This window comes from Pseudonaja textilis, chromosome 14 (genome assembly GCF_049901715.1).
Source record: "Pseudonaja textilis isolate UNSWEBS1 chromosome 14, rPseTex1.2, whole genome shotgun sequence".
NCBI lineage: Eukaryota > Metazoa > Chordata > Lepidosauria > Squamata > Elapidae > Pseudonaja > Pseudonaja textilis.
The window spans coordinates 5,177,171-5,204,095 of NC_142003.1; the positions used below are offsets into that span (position 1 = coordinate 5,177,171).

General features: G+C 44.4%; 2 protein-coding genes across 6 annotated transcripts in view; one reads left to right on the plus strand and one right to left on the minus strand.

Moving 5' to 3' along the window:
• Nucleotides 1-16,598, plus strand: part of TECPR1 (tectonin beta-propeller repeat containing 1) — a 32,380-nt gene extending 15,782 nt beyond the window's left edge. For all 5 annotated transcript variants that reach the window (XM_087912704.1, XM_087912707.1, XM_087912703.1 and 2 more), the window contains 13 exons: nt 1,776-1,925; nt 2,792-2,949; nt 4,150-4,277; nt 4,679-4,781; nt 5,392-5,488; nt 6,603-6,682; nt 7,585-7,641; nt 8,841-9,015; nt 10,123-10,258; nt 11,974-12,066; nt 13,253-13,359; nt 13,735-13,854; nt 14,200-16,598. In XM_087912704.1, coding sequence (XP_087768830.1) covers nt 1,776-1,925; nt 2,792-2,949; nt 4,150-4,277; nt 4,679-4,781; nt 5,392-5,488; nt 6,603-6,682; nt 7,585-7,641; nt 8,841-9,015; nt 10,123-10,258; nt 11,974-12,066; nt 13,253-13,359; nt 13,735-13,854; nt 14,200-14,385 — 1,590 coding nt within the window. In that variant the 3' untranslated portion in view covers nt 14,386-16,598. The remainder of the gene's footprint in view (nt 1-1,775; nt 1,926-2,791; nt 2,950-4,149; nt 4,278-4,678; nt 4,782-5,391; nt 5,489-6,602; nt 6,683-7,584; nt 7,642-8,840; nt 9,016-10,122; nt 10,259-11,973; nt 12,067-13,252; nt 13,360-13,734; nt 13,855-14,199) is intronic.
• Nucleotides 16,599-22,014: 5,416 nt separating this feature from the next.
• On the minus strand, nt 22,015-26,910 carry BHLHA15 (basic helix-loop-helix family member a15). Its single transcript, XM_026704298.2, has 2 exons — nt 26,790-26,910; nt 22,015-23,858 (listed from the first exon to the last, which is right to left on the minus strand). Exon 2 carries the CDS (start codon nt 23,656-23,658, stop codon nt 23,146-23,148), a length of 513 nt encoding a protein of 170 aa, XP_026560083.1. The 5' UTR covers nt 23,659-23,858; nt 26,790-26,910; the 3' UTR covers nt 22,015-23,145.
• Nucleotides 26,911-26,925: the final 15 nt, after the last annotated feature.

Consider the following 26,925-nt stretch of genomic DNA (forward strand, 5'->3'; position numbering starts at 1 on the left):
AGGGCTTACGTGCCCACACAAATGGCTCTGCGTGCCACCGGTGGCACGTGTGCCAAAGGTTTGCCATCATGGGTGTAGGTCATCTAGTCCAACCCCCACCCCATCCAAGGTTGCAGAGGGTGATCCTGTCACACACACACACACACACACACACACCAGGCATGCTGCAACGGTTGAAAATTCATGTTATAGGAGCAGAACATTTTTATCGTTTCCCCTGCTTGTAAATTTTCCTATTTCTGTTCTGAAAAATTAAGTAGGGATGGAATGAAGAAGATCCCGACGCAATGGGACTAGGGGTCAACGGCGAATGAAAACGGTCTCCGAAATTTTGCAAATGAAAAGAAAGAGGAAACTTTGATTCTGTTTTTGCTGATTAGATAAGTTTATTGCTACAGAAATGGTGGTGCAAAAGTGAAAAGTTTGAGAACGGGATGTTGTTATCTTCTGCTGTGCTAAAGAGAGTTGGAAGTCGGTTGCCTTTTTGTTTCCTTTTCCCTCTTTACTCCACGTGTTCTCTTTTTCCCTCCCCCTTCCTAGTTTTCTATTTCTTTTTAAAATTTCGTAAGTTTATATATTGATAAACTAATAAAAATGTGTGAAAAATGCCTCGGAAACGAACAGCCAGTGCTCTTGAAACGTGCACATTTCAGAAGATAAATCACTTCTCAAATGTAATTTCAAAAAGAATCCACTGGAGAGCAATATTACCAAGCAGAAATCTTGCAATCTGCAAAATGAGCCACGTGACACATTTTAGCCCCTTCGTTTATTCTTCATCGGGTACCAAAGAACACGTCCGTGTTGTTCCTACGGCAACCACAGGAAAGGGTTTTTCTACCTGCGTTTTCTCAGGTATCTTTCTTTCTCACTTCTAGCCTACGGCTTGGGTAGTTCCCCCATCCAAACTTTAGCCAAGTTAAATTCTACTTAGCCGCTAGAGAAAGACCATTTGGGGACCCTGGTGAAGTGTGAAACTTTTTTTTTGCTTTTAGACCTAAAGTAGCATTTTTCAACCATGGCAATAAAAGATGTCGAGACTCTGGAAAGAGCTCAGAGAAGAGCAACCAAGATGGTTAGGGGACTGGAGGCTAAAACATAAGAAGAACGGTTGCAGGAACTGGGCCTGGCTAGTCTAGAGAAGAGAAGGACCAAGGAAGATATGAGAGCAGTCTTCCAATATTTGAGGGGCTGCCCCAGAGAGGAGGAAGGGGTCAAGCTATTCTCCAAGGCACTCAAAAGCCAGACAAGGAACAATGGATGGAAACTGAACAAGGAGAGATTCAATCTGGAAATAAGGAGAAACTTTCTGACAGTGAGAACAATCAACCCATGGAACAGAAGTTGCCGTAGGGAAGTTGTGGGAGCTTCATCCCTGGAAACTTTTAAGAAGAGACTGGACTCCCATCTGTCAGAAGTGGTGTAGGGTCTCTCTCTTGGGCAGAGTTTGGACAACTCTGATTATCAGTTATCTGTTAGCTTTAAGATGCATGGACTTTAACTCCGAGAATTCCCCAGCCAGCAGGCTGGGGAATTCTGGGAGTTGAAGTCCACCCATCTTAAAGTGGCTAAGGTTAAGATACACTGGCTTAAATTCTTAAAAGAGATACTTTTCTGCTATGGCCACACCTGATCCAAGGGTCCCACAGAAACTTTCTGGACGTTGTTTGAAATGTTAGCTAAACTGTTGCTTAATGCTTCTCAACTTTCTTTCTTTGTTTAACTGCACTCCTTAACTTGAGCATCTGAGTTCACATATTTTGTGTGTTCCCCAGTACATCCACATGTTTCTCAATGAAGTCACCATCCTGGTTGAGATTCTGAACGAGGCCAAACATTCTTTCGCTCTCTATACGCCGGAGAGGACTAAGCAACGGTGGCCCGTCCGTCTAGCTACGAGCACCGAACAAGAAATGCATGACTGGGTATGTTTAGAGGTGATTTCCAAAGCTGGCCAAATACTTAATTCTAGTACGATTGACGTACTGGCCCAAAACAATGCAAGTTGTTGATTTTGGACTTAATTTGTTTGCTGAGCCCAGACCTGGCCTCGTAAACCATGATTGGTGGCTTACCTCAAGTTGTAGAGTCACATGGCGATGGGTTGTTTTTTCAAATGATGGTTTAGAAGGAGATAAATTTGCACTTGAAATGGGATCGTCCTCCAGTTGTTTTGGGAATGCAGTTCTAAAGGTGGTGAGGAAAACATGGAAGGGCCCTGGATCAACAACCATCCGATAGAAGGATGGAAAGTTGGTTGGGACTGGTTTGGTCTTCTAGAAAGAGTAGGAAGTGTAGAGTACTTGTTAGTCTCTGAGCTTGGTTGTTTTTTTGCAGACCTTTCTTTATCAAACAAGGTAACCTCATCAGTGGTAGAAGGGATTTGCTCTTGACACTCAGATCAATTAGCTATCAACAGGCACACAGAGATAAATAACATCTATACACCATTCAAAAGAGACAATCACAAAGCCAAAAAATAAAGAAACATGCCCCAATCAAGGAACCATCAACTCAGACAAACACCCTTGTAGTAAACAACAGCCTAGTCAAGGAACCACCAAGAACGTTCCCACCAACACTGACACTTATATGTAAACACAGAGCAAACCCCTACTAGCACTGATTTTGTTGCCTAGTTGGGTAATGAAACGTCTGCAAGAAAGCTACCAAGCTCAGAAAGCACCAAGGACCCCACAATTCAATCTTGAGCTACAAATATCCTCTTCTAAGGTTAGGAAGTGTTTGAACCACGTCGTATCTCTCTCCCAATTCCTTTTGGGTCTCCCAGCTGGCACTACTGAACATGTCTTGTTGTGAGGGCCGGCAGCTGCAGGGCCCTCCATCTCCTGAAGCCATCTGGTCGCTGACCTGCAAAGGTGACATCTTTGTGAGCGAGCCCAGCCCCAACCTGGAGGCCCTAACAAACCCGATGCCTTGTGATCAAATGTAAGTAACCTTGACCTCAAAATCTCTCCCTTGCTCAAATAAAATGATTTTGGAACCGAGAATAATATCTCTCTTTTGGAGAACTCCAGCACAGTGGCGGCTAACCTTTTGGAGCTCCTGCGCTGAAAATTGCTTGCGCGCACTCACTTCCATGCCAGCACCCAGAAAGCAATGCGTGCGCGCGCCCCCCTCCATGCCCCCTGTGCATGCCTTCACGATCCCCACCCCACCCCCCTTGCCTGTGTGCTGATTTTTGGGCCTTTTTCTGCCTCCCAGAGGCTCAAGGGAAGCTTCTGCAGCCTTTGGAGGCCAAAAAACGGGCCCATTTCATCACTTCTGGTATTTCTAGAAATGCCGGAAGTGATGAAACAGGCCTGTTTTTTAGCCTCCAAAGGCCGCAGAAGCTTCCCCCGAGCCTCTGAGAGGCCGAAAAAGGCCCCCAAATCAGCTGGGAGCCACGCGCATGTGCAGTAATGTAAGTTACCCTGGGGCTCATGTGCAGGCACAAATGGCTCTACGTGCCACCTGTGGCACGCTTGCCCTAGGTTCACCATCGCAGCTCTAGCATGAAAGGATGGAGATCCAGCAAGGGATGTTCTGACTTAGGCTTCCCAAAAGCACGAAGCTGACTCCTCATCGCAATAAAAAAACCCTTTTATTTAATTTAAAGTGAATTCCTCTCCAGCAAAGTCCCGGCCAACAGTCTTTCAAGAGATTTCTCCATTACAGACCTTTATTAGGCTTGGAGAACTGCCAGGCCGATATCTTCCAAATGCTGCTCTGTAGCAGGTACATGGCAAGAAGTCAGATCTTCACCCGAATGGATTGAACTAATTGTCTCCTGCAAACGCGCCTCCCCTTTCACTCCTCTTTATTCCCCATAGGAGAGGCCATTCATTCAATGTCCACTTGTGCCCTTACTCCCGAGTCGACCCTTGTTCCCTGGCTATTCCCTTCACCTGGCAGCTCTGTGCATGCTCGCCCTGGGAACAGGCTCCGGCTGTTCTTCTGCCTCACCGATCTCCGACTCCGAAGGCAGCTGATAGCTGTCAGACGGCCCTGGCTCCATCTCTGCCTCCGACGCAGAGCCTTCCCCAGACTCCAAGGCCCATGTTCCTCCCCAACCTCCTCACTGTCTGAATCAGCTACCAGCTCCGCCACAAAAAAGGAATAAGACTGAGCGGACCCTTCTCCTTGCAGGTTTTGGCGCCAAGTCGGGGGACATCTGCGCCTGATTGAATGCAACAGCGATGGCATTGTGTGGGGAGTGGGTTATGACCACACCGCCTGGATTTACACGGGGGGTTATGGAGGAAGTTTTTTGTCAGGTAAGAAATACCTCTTCCAGTCATCCTTATTTAGTTGAACTTGGGGGGGTGAGTCTCTGCCGATTTTACAAGAACTTCTATCTGTCTCTCTCTCTCATCTGGAACAGTGTTTTTTCAACCTTGGTTGTTTTAAGTTATGTGAACTTCAACTCCCAGAATTCATGTTGGCTGGGAAATTCTGGGAGTTGAAGTCCTCCTAGAGTTTTGCGTGGTTGACTAATACCCTGGATTAATTTATGAGGGTGCTGTACTTCAAGCCTCCTGTACATTTGCTATAATTCATATTCATTACGTTAATATTTTGAGTCTTGGGGTGGAAGAGGATCATTCAGTCCTAAGTCAAAAAAACAAGGAAGGAAAATGAAATAGAGGGATAATTTTCATGGTTTGGCCTTAAACAGGTTTGGCAGGCAGCCCTGAGAATATTCACCCCCAGACTGATGTGAAGGGCGTCTATATTTACGAAAATCAACGGTGGAATCCCGTGACGGGCTACAGTAACAGGTAGGCAAAGCAGACAGGTAAAAATTCAGTTTGTGCCAGCCTGTTGCAACAAGAATTATGCTACCTGATCATTTCCATCATCATCATCTTTTAATGACTCCATAATCCCTTCCGGGGTGAAGTCTTAGCAACTGAATGGAGCTGAGTGTTAACTGGCCGGATGCCCTTCCTGTCACCAATGAGGAGTTTTGTTCGGCAGATATATTCTCAGTGTGCCCGGAGGGAGAAATATCTGCCTCTACTTAGGATGGAACTCATAGCCTCCTGATAGTGAGGCAAGAGCGTTGCCTCCGGGCCACTGTGCGCTATTCTTAAGTGTTTACTGGCCGGATGCCCTTCCTGTCACCAGTGAGAAGTTTTGTTAGGCAGATATATTCTCAGTGTGCCCGGAGAGAGAAATATCTGCCTCTACTTAGGATGGAACTCACAACCTCCTGATAGCGAGGCGAGAGCGTTGCCTCTGCGCCACTGTGCGCTACTCTACCTGGTCATTTTCATGTCCTAAAAAAAAAATGAACAGCTGTCAATTTGCATTTTTTTTCCCCGCTTGCAAATGTCCTTGACCTAACAAGGCCGATTTGCTGAATCTTGTGCCTGTTTGCCTTAACAGAGGCCTGCCCACCGACCGGTATATGTGGAGCGACGCCTCTGGTTTATGCGAGTGTACCAAAGCGAACACCAAGCCCCCATCCCCGCTGTGGACTTGGGTAAGTGAACTTGAACTCTGGCCCCTGGTACCGATAAAGGAGAAAGTCTGTAACTCGGGGTTGAAATGAGAGGTCCTTGGTTGCCCTCTGAGCTTGGTTGTTTCCTTGCAGACGTTTCACGACCCAACTAGCTAACATCATCAGTGCTAGAAGGAAGTGGGACTTGTGGAGAGGAGAGAGAGAGAACTTGTTGGGGTCCTGGGTGCTTTCTGAGCTTGTAGGGGCGGGGAGGAGGAGGAGGAGGAGAGGACAATGACTGTGGTAGCTTGTTTGTATTTGGGTCGACGTTTCATGACCCAAATAGGGAACATCATCAGTGCTAGAAAGGAGTGGGGATTGTGGAAAGGAGGAGGAAGTGGAGGAGGAAAGAAGGAGAAGAAGAGGAGGGGGAGGGGGAAGAAAGAAAAGGGGAGGGGTAGGACTGTGGAATCCTTGGTGCTCTTTGAGCTTAGCTATATTTGGGAAGATGTTTCATGACCCAACTGGGGAACATCATCAGCGTTAGAAGGGAGCAGGACTTGTGGGGTTCCTGACGCTCTCTGAGCTTGGTTGTATTTAAGCAGACATTGCACGACCCAACTAGGGAACGTCATCAGTGCTAGAGAGGAGAGGTGTTAGTGGAGAGGGAGTGGGGAGGAAGAGAAGAGGACTGTGGGGTCCTTGGTGCTCTCTGGGATTGGTGGTTTTCCTGGCAGACGTTTCATGACCCAACTAGGTAACATCATCAAGTGCTCGAGAGGAGATCCCGATGCTTGTGGGGACCCTGAGCTTGGTTATATTTAAGCAGACATTTCATGACCCAACTAGGTAACATCATCAGTGTTAGAAGGGAATGGGGTTTGCTCTCCGTTTATATTCTAGTGGCTTGCCCTGTCAATGTTGCCTCACAGCCTGGAAAGGACTCTTGTCTTATTCAGATTCACACAATCCCCTCTCCACCATCATGGGGGGGAGCATTCTGGGATGTCAACAGATTATTATTATTATTATTATTATTATTATTATTATTATTATTATTATTATTATTATTATTATTTTGTTAGGGATTCCAGAGTGAAGCAGAGGAATGCAATTTCATTTTGTTATTTTTTTTCCTTTGCTCTCCGCCACGCAGGTGTCCGACTGGGCCATCGATTTCAGTGTTTCGGGCGGGACCGACCGAGAAGGTTGGCAGTACGCAGCCGACTTTCCCGCGTAAGGATGTGGGTCTGCTCCCCCTCCCACCTCCAAGTAACTGGGTTAGATCATGGGGCCGAAGTGGAAGGCCTTAGCTGATGAGGGTACAAATGGAATAGGAATTTTTTTTTGTTGGGGGGGGGAGTGTAGTTTTCAAAAGAAGTGTTTGGAAGTTCAAACACACACTCACACACACACACACTGACTTTGCTTGTTGGAAGCCGGCTGGGCACATGGGCATCTCAGGACCACGGGATACTCCACCCGTTATAAATACACATTGGTTGCCAAACAACCCAAATTCTGATCACGCGTCCAAGAGGATGCTGGATGCTGTCGTAAGTGTGAGGACGGGTTGAAAGTCAAATGTTTCGGGGGGGCCTTGCAACTTGCAAACAGGTGCTGCAATGAACGATTGCATGTCTAGTTTGATGAAATAAAAGGACCAGGGGAGACAGGATAGCAGCCTTCCAATATCTCAGGGGCTGCCCCAAAGAAGAGGGAGTCAAGCTATTCTCCAAAGCACCTGAAGGCAGGACAAGAAGCAACCTGGAACAAGGGAGACATTTCCTGACAGGATAATTAACCAGTGGAACAGCTTGCCACCAGAAATGGTGGGTTCTCCAACACTGGAGGTTTTTAAGAAGAGTTTGGACAACCGTTTGTCTGAAATGGCATATAGGGCTTCCTGCCTAAGCAGGGGGTTGGACTAGAAGATCTCTAAGGTCCCTTCCAACTCTGTTATTCTGATAATTAATCACTGGAAGAAATTGTGGGTGCTCCAATACGGAAGGTGTTTAAGAAATGGGCAGCCGTTTCTTGGACATGGTAGGGCTTCCCTGCCGGAGAAGGGGGTTGGGCTGGAAGACCTCTAAGGTCCCTTCCAACATTTGTTATTGTGTTCTTCTCTGTTCCAACAGGTCTTATCACAGCTACAAAACAATGAAGGACTTTGTGCGCCGGAGACGCTGGGCCAGGTAATCCCCGTCACCTCTTGCAAAAGTCCATTTAAAGCACGTCCCCGAACTCCTCGTTTCTCCTCTTGGTTGTTGTTTCTTTTAAACATCGGGTGCCATTCCAAGCACAACGTTTGCTTTGGCCGATAAATGAGGAAGGTGTTGGCCTCTGATAAAAGATAAGCCCGATGGAATCTTCCAAACCTGCTTTTTCCTCACTGGGCCTTTTACGCCTCAATTGGAAAGCAAAATTTTACCTCAGGGAGCACCGGGGAAAGAAGGGCCCGGAATTAAAAAAAAGCCTGTGCTGGACTCGTTGACACTTCGCACAAAGTTGTATTTTGTTTGGCTCAGGGGCCTTGCTGAATAAATGGCAAGGGGACAGCAAGGTCTACTCGTTCGTTCTTTCGTTCTCTAAAGGCCGTTTATGAGAATGTTTCCCTCAGAGAAGCCCATGAATGATTTCAGCCAGGGTGAGATTGGCTGGGGGCCATTCCTTAAGTTTCGATAGAAGAGACTATTTGTAGATGTGACGTGATGAAAGGAAACGGGGTGCTCTCTGGGCTTGGTGGTTTTCCTTGTAGACGTTTCACGACCCAACTAGATAACATCATCAGGGCTGGAGAGGAGAGGTGTTAAGTGGAGAGGGAGTGAGGAGGAGGAAGAGGAGGAGGACTGTGGGGTCCTTGGTGCTCTCTGAGCCTGATTGTTTTCTTGCAGACGTTTCATGACCCAACTAGGTAACTTCATCAGTGCTAGAAGGGAGTGGGGCTTGCGGAGAGGAGGAGGAGGAAAAAGAAGGAAGAGGGGAAGAAGAAAGGAGGAGGAAGAGGAGGAGAGAAGAAAGGTGGAAGAGAAGACAGGAGGAGGAGGAGAAGGAAGAGGAGAAGAAGTAGAAAGGAGGAAGAGAAGACAGGAGGAGGAGGAGAAGGAAGAGGAGAAGAAGTAGAAAGGAGGAAGAGAAGACAGGAGGAGAAGAAGTAGAAAGGAAGAGAAGACAGGAGGAGGAAGAGAGAAGGAAGAGGAGGAGGAAGAGAAGACAGGAGGAGGAGAGAAGGAAAAAGGAAAGAAGTAGAAAGGAGAAGGATTACAGGATCTTCATTGATCTCTGAGCTTGGTGATTTTCTGACAGATGTCTCATGACCCAACTAGGTAACATCCTCAGGGCTGAAAACGTGCCTGACATCCTCTCCTCTTTGTCTTTTGTCTTTTCTTTCCAGGAAATGTAAGATTGTCACCAGTGGGCCCTGGCTGGAAGGGCCTCCCATCGCCCTGCGAGATGTTTCTATCATGTCGCAGCCTCCTGGGTCGACGGAGGATTTTGTTCCCCTTTGGGCCATCAGCGACAAGGGAGACGTGCTGTGCCGGCTGCAAGTCACACCCCAAAACCCAGCGGTAAAAATAAACCTTCCCTCCTCTTGGATCTTAGCGCCAGGCAGGGCACTTAGATTTACACCGCTTCACAGAGCTTTCCAGCCCTCTCTAAGCGGTTGGCAGAGTCAGCCCCCAACAATCTGGCTCTTCATTTTACCCACTTCGGAAGGAAGGAAGGAGAGGAAGGCTGAGCCAACCTTGAACCCGGTGGGATTCAAACTGCCAAATTGCAGTAGGAGTAGCTTGCAGTACTGCACTCTTGTATAGAGTAGAGTAGAATATAGAGTAGAGTAGAGTAGAGTAGAGTAGAGTAGAGTAGAGTAGAGTAGAGTAGAGTAGAGTAGAGTAGAATAGAATGTAGAGTAGAATGTAGAGTAGAATAGAATGTAGAGTAGAATATAGAATAGAGTAGAGTAGAGTAGAGTAGAGTAGAGTAGAGTAGAATATAGGATAGGATAGGATAGGATAGGATAGGATAGGATAGGATAGAATAGAATAGAATAGAATAGAATAGAATAGAATAGAATAGAATAGAATAGAATAGAATAGAATAGAATAGAATAGAATAGAATAGAATAGAATAGAATAGAATAGAATAGAATAGAATAGAATAGAATAGAATAGAATAGAAATAGAAATAGAAATAGAAATTAGAATAGAGAAGAGAAGAGAAGAGAAGAGAAGAGAATATAGAATTGAATTAAATTGAATTGAATTCTTTATTGGCCAAGTGTGATTGGACAGACAAGGAATTTGTCTTGGTGCAAATGCAAGCTTGCTGAAGACTGGAGCTCTGCTTTGAACTTGTAACATGTTTCTGTCTGAGTTTGCTCCATGTTGGAGAAATCTACAACTGGTGTGTAAAATTTACTTATTGTGTTGATAAAGATGTTAAATGAAGCATCAGCCATTTGCGTTTATTTTTCCGGCACTGAATTAACGCTGCAAAACTTGCTATCTCACCGGAGCCTTCAACTTCAGAGTGGTTCAAAATTTGGGAGATCTACCTGGGCACAGGTTGCACAGCCCAAAGAAGGGATGGGAAGGGATGGAGATAGAAGTTCCATCTTTTTAAGGTCTCCCAAGACTCACAAAGGTTTTGTCATCCTTGCTGTCTCCTCCCAACAGGGCACCTCCTGGCTGCATGTGGGAACAGACCAACCCTTTGTTTCAGTCACCATAGGCATGTTTTACCAAGTCTGGGCTGTCGCCCAAGATGGCTCGGCATTCTGTCGCGGTTCAGTGTCATCAAAGAAACCAGAAGGTAAGTTTTGAGCCGGCCGAGAGTGAAGATGGAAGGGAAGGAAACGAATCAAGGAGAGGAGCAGCCTAGAACTAAGGAGGAATTTCCTGACAGTTAGAGCAATTAATCGGTGGAACAACTGGCCTCCAGAAGCTGTGCATGCTCCAACACTGGAAGATTTTAAGAAGATGTTGGATAACCATTTGTCTGAAGTGGTGTAGGGTTTCCTGCTTGAGCAAGGGGTTGGACTAGAAGACCTCCAAGGTCCCTTCCAACTCTGTTATTCTATTCTACTCTACTCTTATTGCACTCTACTCTCTACCCTTATTCTACTCTACTATTCTATTCTATTCTATTCTACTTTACTCTACTCTACTCTTATTCTAGTCTATTATTCTATTTTACTCTACTCTTATTCTACCTTACTATTCTAGTCTACTATTATTCTACTCTATTATTCTATTTTACTTTACTCTTATTCTAGTTTATTATTCTATTCTACTCTAATTCTGCCCTACTATTATAGTCTATTCTTATTCTACTCTACTAGTCTATTCTATTCTACTTTACTCTACTCTTATTCTATTCTACTCTACTCTTATTCTACCCTACTATTCTATTCTACTCTACTCTTATTCTACTCAACTCTTATTCTACCCTACTATTCTATTCTACTCTACTCTTATTCTACTCAACTATTCTATTCTACTTTACTCTTATTCTAGTCTATTATTCTATTCTACTCTACTCTTTTTTAAAAAATAATTTTTTTATTAAATTTTACACAATTAAAAACAACACAAATACAAAACAGCACAACAACACAAATACCATTTTTACAATGTTGTGACATCTACTTTCCCAGTTCCTGTATATTTATATATACATTTATTTGTTTATATTATTTTTTATTCTTGCTGTCCTATCATCCAGCCAATTATACCATTTTTTTCCAGACTGTATAATATTCCTTCTCTTCCCTCTCTTGTAATTCCAACGTGAGTTTTGCTATTTGTGCACACTCCATAATTTTGTTTATGATCACACTGTCTGTGGGGTTACTATCTGGTTTCCAACTTTGGGCATAGATTATTCTTGCTGCTGTTAGAATATGTATCATGAAATATTCAATTTCTTATTCTTCTATTATATTCTACTCTTATTCTTCTATCCTATTCCATTCCATCCCATCTCATCCCATCCTATCCTAAAAAGATAAAACCAACTCTGGTTTCCTGCACATCTTATGCGCAGCCAGGCCCAAAGTCACCCAGCCGGTTTTCATAGGTAGGCTTAAAACTCACCGTCTCCTGGTTTTTTAATCCAGCCTCTTAAACCACAACACCAAACTGACACAACCCTGCTGTGTTTTGAAATGGTCCCATTCAGGTTAGAAGGCAGAAGTTGTGTTGCTGATATTTTGAAAGGAACAAAGTAAATGCCTTTAAGTTTCCCACCAGTTAAACGTGTGGAAAGGATGATTCTTTTCCCCTTACCCAAAGTTTTAAAACCCAAAATCAGGACTTTTCAGCCTTTGCCCGTTAATCCCACCCGACCAAATCAAAAACGTTGGCTTCACCCAACGTTGCGATCGTTGAACCTAATCCAAGAAGCTACCAGTTGTTAAAACAAGTCAAGTTTGTATTTCGGTGGCTGCCTTAATTCGATGAATTCAAATAAGTAAGGAAATTATTCTTGTTTATTTTACTTATTGCTGGTTTTCTGGGAATATCCAGGCGAATGCTGGTACCACGTTCCTTCTCCTCTGAAACAGAAGTTAAAGCAAGTGTCCGTGGGACGAACGGCTGTGCTGGCGGTGGATAAAAATGGTGAGAAGCGAATCCTGTCTTCCTGGTTGGGTTTTTTTTTTAATGTTGGTTTTTTGGGGGAAAAAATTCTGGTTTCTTTGAGTTGCTCATCAATTCTGTAAGTGCTCCATTGGAAAGGAAGTGCAGTTATAAAATCACTGAACAGTCCATAATAGTTTGCGGTTAGCAATTGAATTGTTAACCATTCATTCATTAGCTACTAGCTCAATACCCGTGCTTTGCTACAAAACTATGTGGTCAGGAGGAAAATAAGCGGGGGGGGGGGGAATTGTGCCTCTGCCTACCAGCATCCATCGGTATTCATCTGGCTAGCTTCCTGTCAGTGTGTGAGAGAGTTGAGGGCTGTTTGGAAACTGAAAGAGTATTTGCTGTGTGAGCAAGAAGGAGACAGCAAGGAGCCTGGGCGTGGCTTAGCTCAACTTGTGTACTAAAGCTGCTTGGTGCTGTGAAACTAAAACTGAAACTTCTCTGTTTGTGTTTTGCATTTGGAAGAGATTTCTTCTCAGGTGGGGAGGGGGAGTAGAACTCCTTAGCATCAGAACATGTTAATAATAATAATAATATAGGGAATATTCTAAACACTCTGATGGTCATTTCGAAAAATCCTTTCTTAGTGAGCGCCTAGAAGCCAAGAGGAACATACATGCCAAATGTCAAGTTTGTAGGCTTTACAGTTCTGGAGATTTTGTAATGAAGCATAAGGGGTATTTTGCTTTTATATAGAGAGATTGTTAGTATGTTATAATAGCACTGAAAAAAGCGACTTATGGACCAGTCCTCATGCTTATGACCAACACCGCATCCTCACAATCACGTGGTTGAAATTCTGGGGCTTTGCAATTGGCACGTATTTACGATGGTTTCAATGTCCCAGGATCACCATCTTCCTAGCTGGCTTCCGACAAGCAGAGTCAATGGCGAAAGAATGGATTCGCTTAATGAGCGCACGATTAACTTAATAACTGCTGTGATTCACTTAATGATGGCAAAAAAAGGTCATAACATGAATCCCTTAACAACTGCCTTGCTTGGCTATGAAAATTAATTGTGGTCGTAAACTGAGACTACCTGTACTGGATTAATCAACACTTGTCGACAAGACATACGAGGAATAAAATGACAAACAAGTATATGAGTTTATTTCTGCTTGGTCTGAAATTTCTCAATCCCTTCTTGTCTTTTATAGGTAATCTTTGGTTTCGTGCCGGAATCACACCGAGTTACCCTCAAGGATCTAGTTGGGAACATATTTCAAACAACGTCCGGAAAGTTTCTGTGGGACCCTTGGATCAGGTGTGGCCATAGTAGAAAAATATATATTTTAAGAATTTAAGCCAGTGTTTTTTTTAACCTTAGCCACTTTAAGGTGAGTGGACTTCAACTACCAGATTTCCAAGAAGCTTTTCCAGTTCTCTAGAAGCTGGAGGAAATCCTAGGAAACGGGCACTTTGTGATTGGTGATACCTGCCACGTTATACATTTTATGACTAGAAAAATACTCCACCAGGCTGCCATTTTGGGAAAACACCTCAGCCATCTTCTTCTCCCAATTCAAAAAATTCCCCCATGAGCTCCAAAAGGGCAGCCATCTTTGACGTGGGCGTTGTGTGTTAATGAAGGGTGGCTTGTAATGCCTGTCGGGTGATAATGTTGTTTTTGTTTTTTTAGATCTGGGTGATAGCTGACAAAGTCCAAGGGAGTCACAGCCTGAGCTGTGGAACTGTCTGCCGTCGGACCGGCGTCCAACCTCTGGAACCCAAGGGCACCTCTTGGGACTATGGCATTGGGGTGAGCCTCAGAAACACCAAACCTGGCTTCTCTCCGTAATCCTTCCCTGCCACACCCACCAAGCCACGCCCACAGAACTGGTAGTAAAAAAAAAAAAAATTGAATCCCACCACTGAGTCACTCCCAGGTGCAGGGCAACTTGTCCTTGACTCTCCAAGAAAGGAATGTTTTTGTGTCTAGTCTCCTACCTCACTAAGAAATCCCCCCTCCCAAATTCCCAGGCACTGAATGTGGCGGCCTGGAAGCTTCCAAGTATAAAATGGCTTCCAACGCTGACACTCCAAAGAGTGAGGTTTTCCCAACACCCCCTTTCTAACCTGTTCCCTCCCCTTCCTGACTTTGCAGGGAGGCTGGGAACACATCACCGTACGAGGGAACGCCACCGAAAGGACCAAGATGGCAGCTCAGGATGGTCCAAGCAGCTCTCCTCGGGACCATAGTAGCTTAGAAGTTCACGGAAGCTACGAGCCGCGAACCACCATTTTTGTAGACGGCGTCCAAGGCTTGGACCAAAACGCTGTCCAGTGTTGACTGGTCTCTGAAGTTTCCACCTTCCGCTCATTCTGGATCACGGAAGCTACCCTGAAGACTAGGCTGGTGTTTGAACGCCCGTTCTGAGTGTGCCAAGAGGTCAAGTCAACTCCCAAGCATGCCGTCTCCTGACCCTTCCTTCTTGTGTCCCTTTGGTGAGAGAGCAGGAGTGTTGACCCCGTCGTCCTCCTCGAAGGGATGCTCCACCCTGGGTGTCTGCCAGGTGTTGTGCGGTTGTGATCTCCCAGAATTCCCCGCTTCTCCGTGAGCCTTCTGGGAGTTAAGATTCAACACACACACACACACACACAGTGGAGAAGGTGCAAGAGGGAGAAGATCTGGTTTGGAGATGGTTGAATGGAAACACTGCATGTCCATCACCCCAGTGGGAGAACTGGATGTTTGTGTGTATGTGGTGTGCGAATCCTGCTTGTGTTGTTGTTTTAACCCCTTAATTTATTGTGGTGTTCCTTAGGCCTGGTGGAATCGGATGTTCTCCAGTAGCTCTGGATTGGTTCCCATCCAGTAAGCCATGGTTTATGCTGGCCAGTACATGACCCAACATGCAGCTCGACCAGGGTCCATTAACCCTTTCTATTATAAGCCCCCACTCAAGAGTATCTTTGACCCCCCTCAACCCTGGCTTTTCTTAGATGTTCCACAGGCCGGACCTGATCTAGGCTGAGCCAGCCTCCCTGACAGAGTTGACATAAATAAACGGAGCCAGTTTAGTTAATTCTATAGCAAGCACTTCTATATATATATATATATTTTAAATTTCTCCAAAGGCCCAGGGGTCCTTACATTTGTCACCCAATACTGACAATTAGCAGAGAAGAAGCTGGGGGGGATTGGAAGCCAAGATTGGCCACCCCTGAGGGAAAAAACAGCCGTGAAAATGGTCAGTTGCCTGTTGATCTAGAGCAGTTTATGAATCTCAGCTACTCAAAGATAGAGAGACTGACCTTTCTTTCTTTCTGTCCTTTTTCTTTTCCTCTCTTCCTCCTTCCCCTTTTCCTTTCTTTTCCCCCTTCCTCCCTCCCTCTTTCTTTCCCCTTTCCCTTCTTTCTCCCCTTTTCTTTTTTCTTTCCCTTTCTCCCTCCTTCCCCTCCTTTCTTTGGTTGTCTTTTTTCTTCCTTTTCTTCCCTTCCTCCCTCTTTCTTGCTTTCTTCCTTTTTCTCTTTCCTTCCCTCCCCTTCTTTCTTTCATTTTCTTTTCTTTTTTCTTTCTTTTCCCCTTCCTCTTTTTTCTTCCCTCCCTGCTTTCTTTCTTTCCCTCTCCCCCTTCCCCTTCTTTCTTTCATTTTCTTTTTCCCCTCCCTCTCTTTTCTTGCTTTCTTCTTTCCCCTTTCTTCCTTTTTCCTTTCTCTCCCTCCCTCTTTCTTTTCTTTTTCTTTCTTTTCCTCCCTCCCTCTTTCTTCTTTTTCCCCTCCCCTCCTTCCTTCCTTCCTTCCTTCCTTCCTTTCTTCCTCCCTTTCTTTCTTTCTTTCTTTCTTTCTTCCTTCCTTCCTTTCTTCTTCCCTTTCTTTCTTTCTTTCTTTCTTTCTTTCTTTTCTTTGTACACTAAAATAGCTAAATGAAGGACACTCCTGTCTCCTTGTTTGGTCCTGTTGACTTAATCAACACAAGGAGATAGGTCTCCAGTTATGTATTTTCTCTTGTGCTGCTTCTTGAGAGAGAGAGAGAGACAGTAAGGTGAGCCGTTTTGTATTTGAAATCAATATATTTGCATTTCTTTCCCTTTTAGCGCCTGGGTAGCTCCGACGCCAAGTAAATGGAGGGAAGAAATACAGGAGGGATGAATGTGTTTTAAGCATCATGTTCTCAAAAAAAGTGGTGGGGGGAGGGAATAACTGTTCTGTTTTAAAAGCAGGACGCTTCCTTTTGCACCGGTGTCCGGTTTTTCAGAGTGATATTTTTGTATTTATTGCTGTTGGGGGCGGGGTGTGGGGAGAGAAAAAAATGGTGGCTCTTGATACGTGGACACTTGTTTATGAAATATTCACATTTTATTCAATATTCAAGCAAAAGTGGGACCTATTTTCCCTTCCCAACACTGAAGGACACAGTTGGGGGTTGTTTTTTTTCGCTCTCTGCTGAGGAACGAGAAGTAAAGAATGTACGTGTGTATACCTAAATCAAAACTCACCCACGCCAAGAATCGAAACCCAACGAAACGTAGAAATGGACAATAAAATCAAGTCGGATGTTGAACCGTGCACATTTCATTTCTTCATTTGAATGTTTCATTTCTTTTCAAATGAAATTGGGAAAACAGCAGTTTTGGGAAGGAGGCCTCCCTCTTGGAATAGGAAAAGCTGCCCTGGGGAGCAGACTATTGTTCCCTTAAAATAGTCCAACATCCCAAAATATCTGAAAAGCCAAATGTTCGCATTATCTAATCAAATGGCCAGATTTTTTTTGCAAGCACTGAGCTTTTGTGGGGGGAGTATAATCCCACATGCAAAATTTGAAAACATGGTTGAGGGTCACCCTAAGCCATCTTTGATTGGTTTCTTTTTTTAAAAAAAACTAGTTGACTAGGGATTTAATTAAAAAAAAAAATAGATTGCAGGATGCAACCATAAAAGATCCTTTCTGTTGGGTTTCCAGAATAATGATGGGTGCATGCAGACACCAGGATTTGAGCTGAGTCCAAAGAAGACCGGGGAAGTTATTTAATCGCAATAATCTGGGTTAGTAAATTCTATTGCCAACGCGCAACTTTTCAGCAAGTTATCGCTGTGCTGTTTCTTCCCTGCTTGGCTTTCCCCATCAAATAGACTCACTACAAGACAGAGCCAGTTTGATCCCAGTCTACCGGGAGACTGTGAGTTCTAGTCCCGCCTTAAGACAGGAAAGGTGGCTGGATGACTTTGAACCAATCCCCAGGAGACCCATGAGTTCGAATCCCGCCTTAGGCAGGAAAGCCAGCTTGGATGATTTGGACCAATTACTCTTGTTCCAATCCTCACAGAGTTGTGAGCAAAACAGGAGGAAGCTGGGTCAGATATATTGGCTGCCTTGAATGGTAAAAATAATAAAAGTGGCTTGCAAATTAAAATAATGATTAATTTGTCCTCCCACCCCAAAATAGAAGGAACTGGATATAAATCATATGGCAATATTTTCTACACAGAAGGAGAGGTAGTATTTCTCTCTTGAGTTAAGTTGCTCTCTATGAGAAGGCGTCCACCACGATTCCTTTCCCCCCCCTACCCCGCAACAACGACCCTCCGCGATTCCTGGTTTTGCAACTGAGCGGGTGAACCAACCACCATGAACCTGATTTTACAAGCAGGGTTTTGGAGCGTTGAGTTGTTCCTCTCTGCCAAATCTCAGCGGATGGTTTCAAGCCGGAAGAGACGTGAGCAGATGCACCGAAGAAAATCGAGAGAAAGGAGTGGGTTGTTGGTTTTTTTTCTTCCTCCCAAACTGGCTTTTCTGCTCTGCCCTATAAGTGTCTTCTGCAGAGATTAAGAAGAGCGATGTTTGGGTTGGCACCAAGGTGGAAAGTGGATCCTGTAATATCTTTACCTGCTTAATTTGTGCAAAGGGGTTTGCGATTGTTCCTGGGTTGGTACAACTGGACTCTTTTTAACTGCTTGCAGGTCAAAAGTGTCAACCGTCGCTCATTGAGACAAATGACGGGTCCGATCTCTTCTTGAAAGCCTCCCCGATGAATGGTTCTCGCTGTCAGGAAATAGCTCCTTCGTTCTAAGTTGGTTCTCTCTTTGGTTAGTTTCCACCCGTTGCTTCTTGTCCTGCCTTCTGGTGCTTTGCAGTTTCTTGAGTTCCTTCCTTCCAACATGTTGGACCTTCTCGCTAACTTAGAGGAACTGCAGAACTTCTAAAAAGTTACACACCACCTTCCGTTTCAGTTTGAGGGCTCCACGGACTGAAGGGTTATTGGGCAAGGCAATTTGTCGCCATCTTCTGAGAGATCGCCCCCCGCAACTTCCCAGTCTAAGTTGTGGGTCTCCTTGTTCCTCTTTCACCCAATGGCCAACCTGGTTTCTTTTCCTTCTTCGGTTCGAGCAAGCTTAGGCGAGGTTTACCTGAGAGCTGCTGGCTGATGAGAAGTGGTAGAACTTAGATCAGGGGTCTTCAAGCTTGACAGTTTTTAAGACTTGTGGACTTCCAGCTCCCAGAATCTCTCCTCCAGTCATGTCAGCTCGGGAATTCTGGGAGTTGAAGTCCGCAAGTCTTAAACTCGCCAAGTTTGAAGACCCTTGGGTTAGACCTTCCCTGTGAAACAGCCCAACCCTCTTTGACCACATTCTGAAGTTGATTTTCCAGGGTCAGAAGAATAGAACAATTTTAGAATGGAATGGAATAGGATTCAAAAGAATAGAGTAGAGTAGAGTAGAGTAGAGTAGAGTAGAGTAGAGTAGAGTAGAGTAGAGTAGAGTAGAATAAGAATTATTAGAATTAATTAGAATTAGAATTAATTAAAATTTAGAATTAGAATTGAGCTGGAAGGGACCTTGGAGGTCTTCTAGTCCAGCCCCTGCTCAAGCAGGAGAACCTATATAAGAATCAGTGTTGGAAGCAGGAGGGGAAATGAGATTAGAATCTCCATGTTACGTTCTGTGTCCAACCTCCAACTGTGGAACAGAGAAGAGGAACCTAACTGAGACGTTACCCCAAGGAACATCTTAAGTGTGTCCCTTAAGTCCTTCAGTAAGCTACAGAAAAGGGGTCTTCTAGAGATCAGATACAGATACAGATAATCAGAGTTGGAAGGGGCCTTGTAGGTCATCTAGTCCAACCCCCCCGCCCAAGCGGGAGACCCTACACCATTTCTGACCAATGGTGATTTGTCACTTGGATGCCACCTCTGATGGCTCCACACACCACAGATCCAGACTTCAACTCTGCCTTGAACCCCATCCAGCAGATTGTCGTGTGTGACATCTGCGCTCGAAATGGCCGACCGAGAACAATTCCAGGTCTCTGTTAAGTGGGTGAACTTAAAACAATGGCCATTGGAAGCGTGATCAAACTCCGGAGAACAGATTCAAGTTCTCCGCGGCCACCTCCCTTAAATCATCTTGTTCTTGGCGAAGAGGGCATTGTTTTGTGTTGAATAAGTCTTCTCTTCTTCGTCCCAAGTGATGCAGAAGATTCGACTCTGATCAAGGGCACCTCTGCCAAAAGCGGTAAACAACGGTGACCTTTTTCAAACCATTCTTTTGTGTACCTTTTCCAGGGCTTTGTTCTCCTTGCAACCGGGGACGTTTTGAATGCCACCAAAGGCAAACCTGGGAGGCTGCACAACTGCTGGGCTGTTGAAATGATCCCGCTGGCATCTCACTCCCAGCAATAATACCGGTAGTTCTGCAGAATTTTTAATATATATATTTTTTATTTTTTTTAACGTTAAAAAAAATGCGGACTGGATTAGGAGTGTGGCTGATTCAGGACATCCGATTAAAGGCAGCTATTGTTTTAGGCTTCCTCCCCAGAAGGAAACAGAAACGACCTGACCTGAAATAAAATGTTCTTTAGTCTTAAAAAGAAAAAAAAAGTGCAGGGGGGAGAGAAAGGGGAAGCACAAACAACTGGTTCCTAAGTAGCTAGTGGCAGAGAGGTCCCCACACTTGGCAACTTTAAGACTTGTGGACTCAAAATTAATTTGCGATGCTGGCTGGAGAATTCTGGGAGTTGAAGTCCACAAGTCTTCAAGTGGCCAAGTTTGGGGACCCCTGAAGCAGTGCTTTGGATTGCAAGAAGAAAAGACACCCTATTAAAAAAAATGTTCTTTTTCAATAATGGAGTCTTTTCCTGTCTAGTTTTTTGGCATGGACAGAGTTTGGATCTTGGTGATTTTATCATAGCAGTCACTTTTCACTTTTGTACGTTGCAAAGATAGATTCCCAGGGGGCTTTGTGTGTGTGTGTGTGTGTGTGTGTGTGTGTGTGTGTGTGTAGTTTTTACTCAAACTGCTCCAAATCCATGTGTGCCCATGAATTGGATCGCCTCCTTGCACAAAACAGGCACATCTTAAGTTGCTTCCTCTCTTCTTTGTTGCCCCCCACAGAATGATGTCTGGTTTGTTGGGCACCAGCTTTTGATGTTCCTAGGTGTAATTCCACCACTATGGAACTGGATCAGAGGTTGATGAGTATTAGAAGACAGCCATCAACTCACAACCATTGTAGAATAGAATAGAATAACAGAGTTGGAAGGGACCTTGGAGGTCTTCTAGTCCAACCCTCGGCCTAGGCAGAAAAGCCTACACCACTTCAGACAAAGGGTCATCCAACATTGCTTTAAAAACTTCCAGTGTTGGAGCATTTACAACTTCTGGAGGCAAGTTGTTCCACTGATTAATTGCTCTAATTATCAGGAAATTTCTCCCTAGTTCTAGGTTGCTTCTCTCCTTGGATTAGTTTCCATCCGTTGCTTCTTGTCCTGCCTTCAGGGGCTTTGGAAAATAAATGGACTCCCTCTTCTTTGGGGCAGCTCCTTATATCTTGGAAGACTGCTATCATGCCTCCCCTAGTCCTTCTTTTCATTAGACTACGACATACCCAGTTCCTGCAACCGTTCTTCAAGAGATCTTCTCTTTTCTCCCACACAGGAGTCACAACTTCCTCTAACACAAGAGATGCTTTTTCTTCTTTCAGGATAGTAGTTGAACTCGGTGTTTGTCAACCGCAGCAACTTTAAAATGTGTGGACTTCCACTCCCAGCCTTCTGTGCTGGCTGGGGAATTCTGCGAGCTGAGGCCCACAGGTCTTAAAGTCGTCAAGGTTGAGAAACACTGCTTGATCTCCACTGCAAATAGAGCGCAGCTGACAAGGCTGAAGGACCTCAGGGAGCAGATGACCTCACAGAAATGGATGAAAGAGAACGCTGGTGAAAGAGGACGTGGTTATCCCGTCTGCCATTACTTCTGCTATGAAGTAATGGAATGGCCTGTCCATCTCCAGCTAGGCTGGGAAGGAATTCATGGTTTTCTTACAGCTAGGGGTCTTCAAGTGGAGAAGTGTGAGTTCTTGAGAGCCATGGCTGGCTGGGGAATTCTGGAAATTGAAGTCTACCTCTTCCCTTTGCCAAGAGGTGAAATCCACCTCTTCAATGTGTCTAGAACATGGCCTAATGAGATGCACCAAGACCATTGATCCTCCTTTTACAGTGTCTGATCACCTGACATAGTTTGGCAGTGGGGCAAGGGTGGCAGGGGAAGCTGGGAATTGTAGTCCAGCTTATGGGGAGGGATAATCTTCGAGTTAACATCCAGCCATCTCCAAATGGCCAAGTTTGAGAAACGCTACTCTTGTGGATAGAGCGATTTAACGTAAACAAGTGGGACTCCCTGCTAAAACATGGCCAGAGGTGGCCTTTCTGTTGTCATCTCAACATTCTAGAAGAACAAAGGTGTGTTTCCCTTTGGATGTTTCAAGCTAAGGGTAGATCTAGACCCTGTTTCAGTCTTTAGAGTTCCCACCTCCACAAAGAACCCAACTTTGCCAACGTGGAAGTTAGAGAGCTCCAGAGGGCTTCCAGAAAGAGGTCAAGGGTTCTGCAGTCATCCGGTCTCCATGAACAGCTTGGAGAAATATCTGATGCTTCTTACCAATAGCAGAACTTGAGTCCCAGAATATGAAAATTAAGACCAAAACACTCTTTGACTATTTAATTCATTGATTGAAAACATAAATCTTCCTTCAGCATGCAAAATACAGACAGCTAAATGAGAGGCTATTTATGTTTTTTTTTTTAAAAAAAAATATTAAACACGAAATGTAGACCTTGTAGATCAAAACACTAAAAACAGGGAGAAAGGAATCTTTATTCTCTATCCATAACTGTGGTTCTATCCTGAAGCGCCTATTTCTATTGGAATAAAAACATTATTTTGTCCTGATCCCAAAGGAGATTATGGGGTTAAAGCCTCTTTTTTGAACAATGCCTAAGTGTCACGTAGAGTCTTGCATGCTGATTTATCAATTGAAAACAACGCATACAACCGTCATACAAATTCCAACAACTAACATGAGTTCATCTAGTTTGAGCTTAAAGTCAGAAATGTGGGATCTATCGATCTCCAGATGTTGAGGAGCTAACACTAACATCCCTCCTCAAGGGCTACAACTAATAGGAATTGAACTTAAAAAACATCTGGGGATCTTCCTGGCATGAGACACCTAACAGCTCGCAACATTTACATTCATTCTAGAAATATTGGCTTTTTTCTTTTTTTTTAAGATTAAAAAAATGCTTACTTTTTAAGAAACTAAACTATTTTAAAAAAACCTGGATGGATTATAATAGAATATCAGCATTGGAAGGGATCTTGGATGTCTTCTAATTCAATCCCCTGCACAATTGGGAGACCCGATATGACCTATAAGACTCTATATACCGTGTTTCCCCAAAAATAGGACTGGGTCTTATATTAATTTTTGCTCCAAAAAATGCATTACGGCTTATTTTGGGGGAAAAACGGTAACTAAATGTGCCTGTCTGACTGACAATCTTAACTGGGGCCTATTTTCAGGGTAAGGCTTACATTACGAGCATCCTGAAAAATCACGCTAGGGCTTATTTTCCAGTTGGATCTTATTTTCAAGGAAAAACAGGGTATTTGTGAACATAAGTTGGGTTCGTACCCAGGTCCTCTCCTAAATCAGAAGTTCAAAACTGGATTTCCATTTTGCAAAACTACGGGGAAAAGTCAGACACGTCCACTTGATGGTTGGGATGTCTTCTTCTTGGGTCCTGGAAGACAACGGCAGATGGACAGCCAGCTTTAGCTGCCTTGTCGGAAGCTATGAATTTGGGTGGAGTACTTCTGAAGTTGCTCCTTCGGTTCATCTCCTTCCTCACACTGCTGTTGATAGTGTTCATAGAGTTTGCACTTGCCTTCAGAGCCCGTGCCTTCAACCACTGGGTGGTGTCCATTGGACATCCTGAGAATGGTGGATGTGAGGGACTTAATGTAGTTCTTGGCCAACGTGAGGGTCTCGATTTTGGAGAGCTTGTTCTCAGCTCGGACGTGGGGGATGACTTCTCTCAACGCTTGGAAGGCATTGTTGAGTTTGTGCATGCGTTGACGCTCACGTTCGTTGCTCTCCAGCCTCCGCAAGCGCCGATCCTTGCTACTCCAAGGAAGTTTGGAGGTCACCTTTGGGCTTTCCTTGTTCCTCTTTTCCTTGCGCCGTGAATATTTTAGAAGATCATCTCGGCTCTGGGTAGATTCTTGTCCTAAAGTCTCTTCACTGACTGCGTTCCGACACTTGGTTCCTTTGCTCTTGGCCTTCATGGTTGGTAGAACCAAAGATCTAGGAACTAGACTTTCATCTCCTAGCAGAAGGAACGCCCAACATCAACCCAAGGACGGATCCTTTATTGAACAAAGACATCAACTGGAGGGTTCATCTAGTTACATCTTCATCTTCCTCAGCTGTCAGCTCAACAGGGTCTTGATCTAGACGTGCCAGGATCCATGGAAGTAGGGGAATCCTGGGCATAATAATAATAAAAAATACTAGATCACTTTTGAGAGATTTCTTCAATGAAAAATTCTCTAGAGGTGAAAGAAATAATGCCCGCCTAGAACGTTTCCACTCTCAAGCTATATTTTGATTTTTCAAGGAATTCCAAGGAGTTTTACGATAATTTAAACACAAGAAGACATGACACGTCTTCTTGTGTTTAAAAGTGGCAATTCACCCAACTACCTTGTTTGACTACATATTTCCATTTATTCTTAAGGGGCACATTTAGATAGCGTGAAAACCTCTTCATCAAACCTACTTCTCTCACATATTAAAATCGCACAGAAGGATCAGCTTCTGAGATATTTTGAACTTCTATAGAAAATCTACAACAGTATTTCCCAACCTTGGTGACTTGAAGAGGTCTGGACTTCAACTCCCAGAATTCCAGTCAGCAAGCTGCCAACGTTGAGAAACACTTGGCACTCAAATAAGAATGAAAACATATGTACAAAAAAGGGGTGGTCTTTTTTTAATTTTAATTTATACACTCCCAAAATTGTGGGTGCTCCGTCCTAGTGGTTTTCAAAAATCGGCTGGACAACCATTGAATTGGGATGATGTAAGATGGAGCAAAGAGTTGGAGTAGAAGACCTCAAATTCTATGTTTATCTTTTGCACCCAAAATTTCAATGTTGTTTCTAAACGGACATGCACGCAACACAGCAAAGGAGAAAAAGAAGCATTCGCAGATCCAAATGGTCTGTGTTCTCCCTTTCTGACGACCATGTAGTCCCTAGTGATAATACTTATCTGCTGCTAACTCCACATAGGTGTCAGGAAGGGCACCTGGCCAGTAAATGCTCCGTTCCATCCAGTCACCCCGATTCTACCCCGAATTAAGGGTCGTAAGAAAAGGGAGTCCCTAGTCATGCCAACATCTTACATGGGTTAATAAGATCAATAAGGCACACATTTTGTTGAACTGAACTCGTATCATCAACCTTTATAATTGTGTTACTCTTTTAGACATTGTGGTGGAGAAACCCTTTAAGGCAGGGGTCTCCAACCTTGGCAACTTTAAGCCTGGAGGACTTCAACTCCCAGTATTCCCTTTGCTGGCTGGGGAATTCTGGGAATTGAAGTCCACCAGGTTTAAAGTGGCCAAGATTGGACACCCCTGCTTTAAAGAGAACACAACCCCTGCTTTGACTCCACGGCAAAGAAAGGCCACTCAGAAGTTATTATTCCCAAATGAAGAGAGGAGGTGTGTATGTGGCAGGCCATCCACCAAAGCCCATTTTCTTGCAAAGCTTTTCCAATACATACATTTCAAGGCTGGACCTACCTTTAAAAACTCCTCGTTGCTCCTACCGCCCTGCTTTCGAAGGGCGAAATACCTTAGATATAGAACTTTATCAGGGTAATTTAGCCAAGGCAGCCAAAATTTGCAAATTCTTGGACGGGATTCAAAGAGGTCTTGCAGAGCTGAGAAAACTCCCCAGGACAAAGACCCAAATTAAAAAAAAAATCTCAGATGGAAACAAGTTGAATGAAAAAAAAAATGTTGAGCGAAACCCACAGCCCACGGGTTGTGTTCACGGAGCAATGCACAAGCTCTGGTGTTCACAGAGCAACGCACAGCCTTCCTTCTCTCCCCTCCCCAGCCAAGTGTTGTTATAAGGTAAAGCAATGTACAATGTACGACACAGAACAATCTAATCATTTGTCCTTGCAACAAAGGTTAATCAGGTGTTCACATCCAAAAAAGAGGGGGAGGGGAAGGGAAGGGAATTTGGACGTCATGTAACTTCTCGGCCCTTTGGATGGAACGGGGGGGCGAGGGAGAGAGACATCGAATTATTATTTTCCCTTTGCAGCTCACCTGTTGTTGGTGCAAAATGTATTCGGTTCGACACAGGATTCTTCTACGTGGGCCTAAGACACGGGCTCGTCCATTGTAATAAACCCTTTGATTGGGGTGGTGTAAGATCTCCAGCCTGGCGCAAAGGGTTAGACTAAAAGACCTCAAATTCTAGGTTTATCTTTTGCACCCCAAATTTCAATGTTGTTTCTACATGGACACACACGCAACACAGCAAAGGAGAGAAGGAAGTCCTGTGTTCTCCCTTTTTTTACGACCCTGAAGTCCCTAGTAGTAATAATAATTATCTGCTGCTAACCATTTGCACATCTCTGGGTTGGGCAACCTAAGTCTGTGCCCAGGTAGGTGAACTGGTCTTTGAATAATATTCACACTGGGGTGATTTTCTCATCTAGGACTAAAGATCTCTGTTTTCCCCTTTTTTTTGTTTTTGTTTTTGTTTTGGGGGGAGGTTCAGAAATCGCTTCCTTGGTGTGTTTTCTCCATATTTGAGAACCAGAAGACGGTGAATGAAAAGGACTCGAGGTGACAAAATAGCGGTGTACCAAGATCTCAGGGGCTGCCCCAAAGAAGAGGGAGTCAAGCTATTCTCCAAAGCACAAGAAGGCCAGACAAGAAGCAACGGGTGGAAACTAATCAAGGAGAGAAGCAACCTAGAACTAAGGATAAATTTTCTGACAGGGAAAACAATTTCGTGGGACAATTTGCCTTCAGGAATTATGGATGTTCCAACATTGGAAGTTTTTAAGAAGAGATTGGACAAAGCTTTGTCTGAAATGATATAAGGTTTCCTGCCTTAGGAGGAGGTTGGACTAGAAGACCTCCAAGGTACCCTTCAAACTCTGTTATGGTTAAGTTAACCATGCAAAGAAAAGTAAGTTCCCAACTTTTCCATTTAGGGAAAGAGGATTTTAAGAGACATTTCAAGAGATTGGTTGTCGGCCTTGCAGAGTTTTTGTAGACCACCGTGCAAGAGCCACCTATCAATTTGATAAGCCCTTCTTTCAATCCCCCAAATATTTGCCCAGGATGGGTCTGAATGGAAGAGGCCAGAAATGATTCCATGCCTACCTGGAGCAGGGGCCAACGGCATCATCCTTCAACTGTTCCAACCTGGCATGGATCATGAAAGACGCAGACCCAGCCTCAGAAGGAGACGGTGACCATCATCGCCCAGGAAACAAAGCCGTCTGCCCATCCCCACCTG

Excerpts from the sequence above, each read along its gene's own strand:
- BHLHA15 (XM_026704298.2), bottom strand. The coding sequence starts at position 23,658 with ATGAAGGCCAAGAGCAAAGGAACCAAGTGTCGGAACGCAGTCAGTGAA.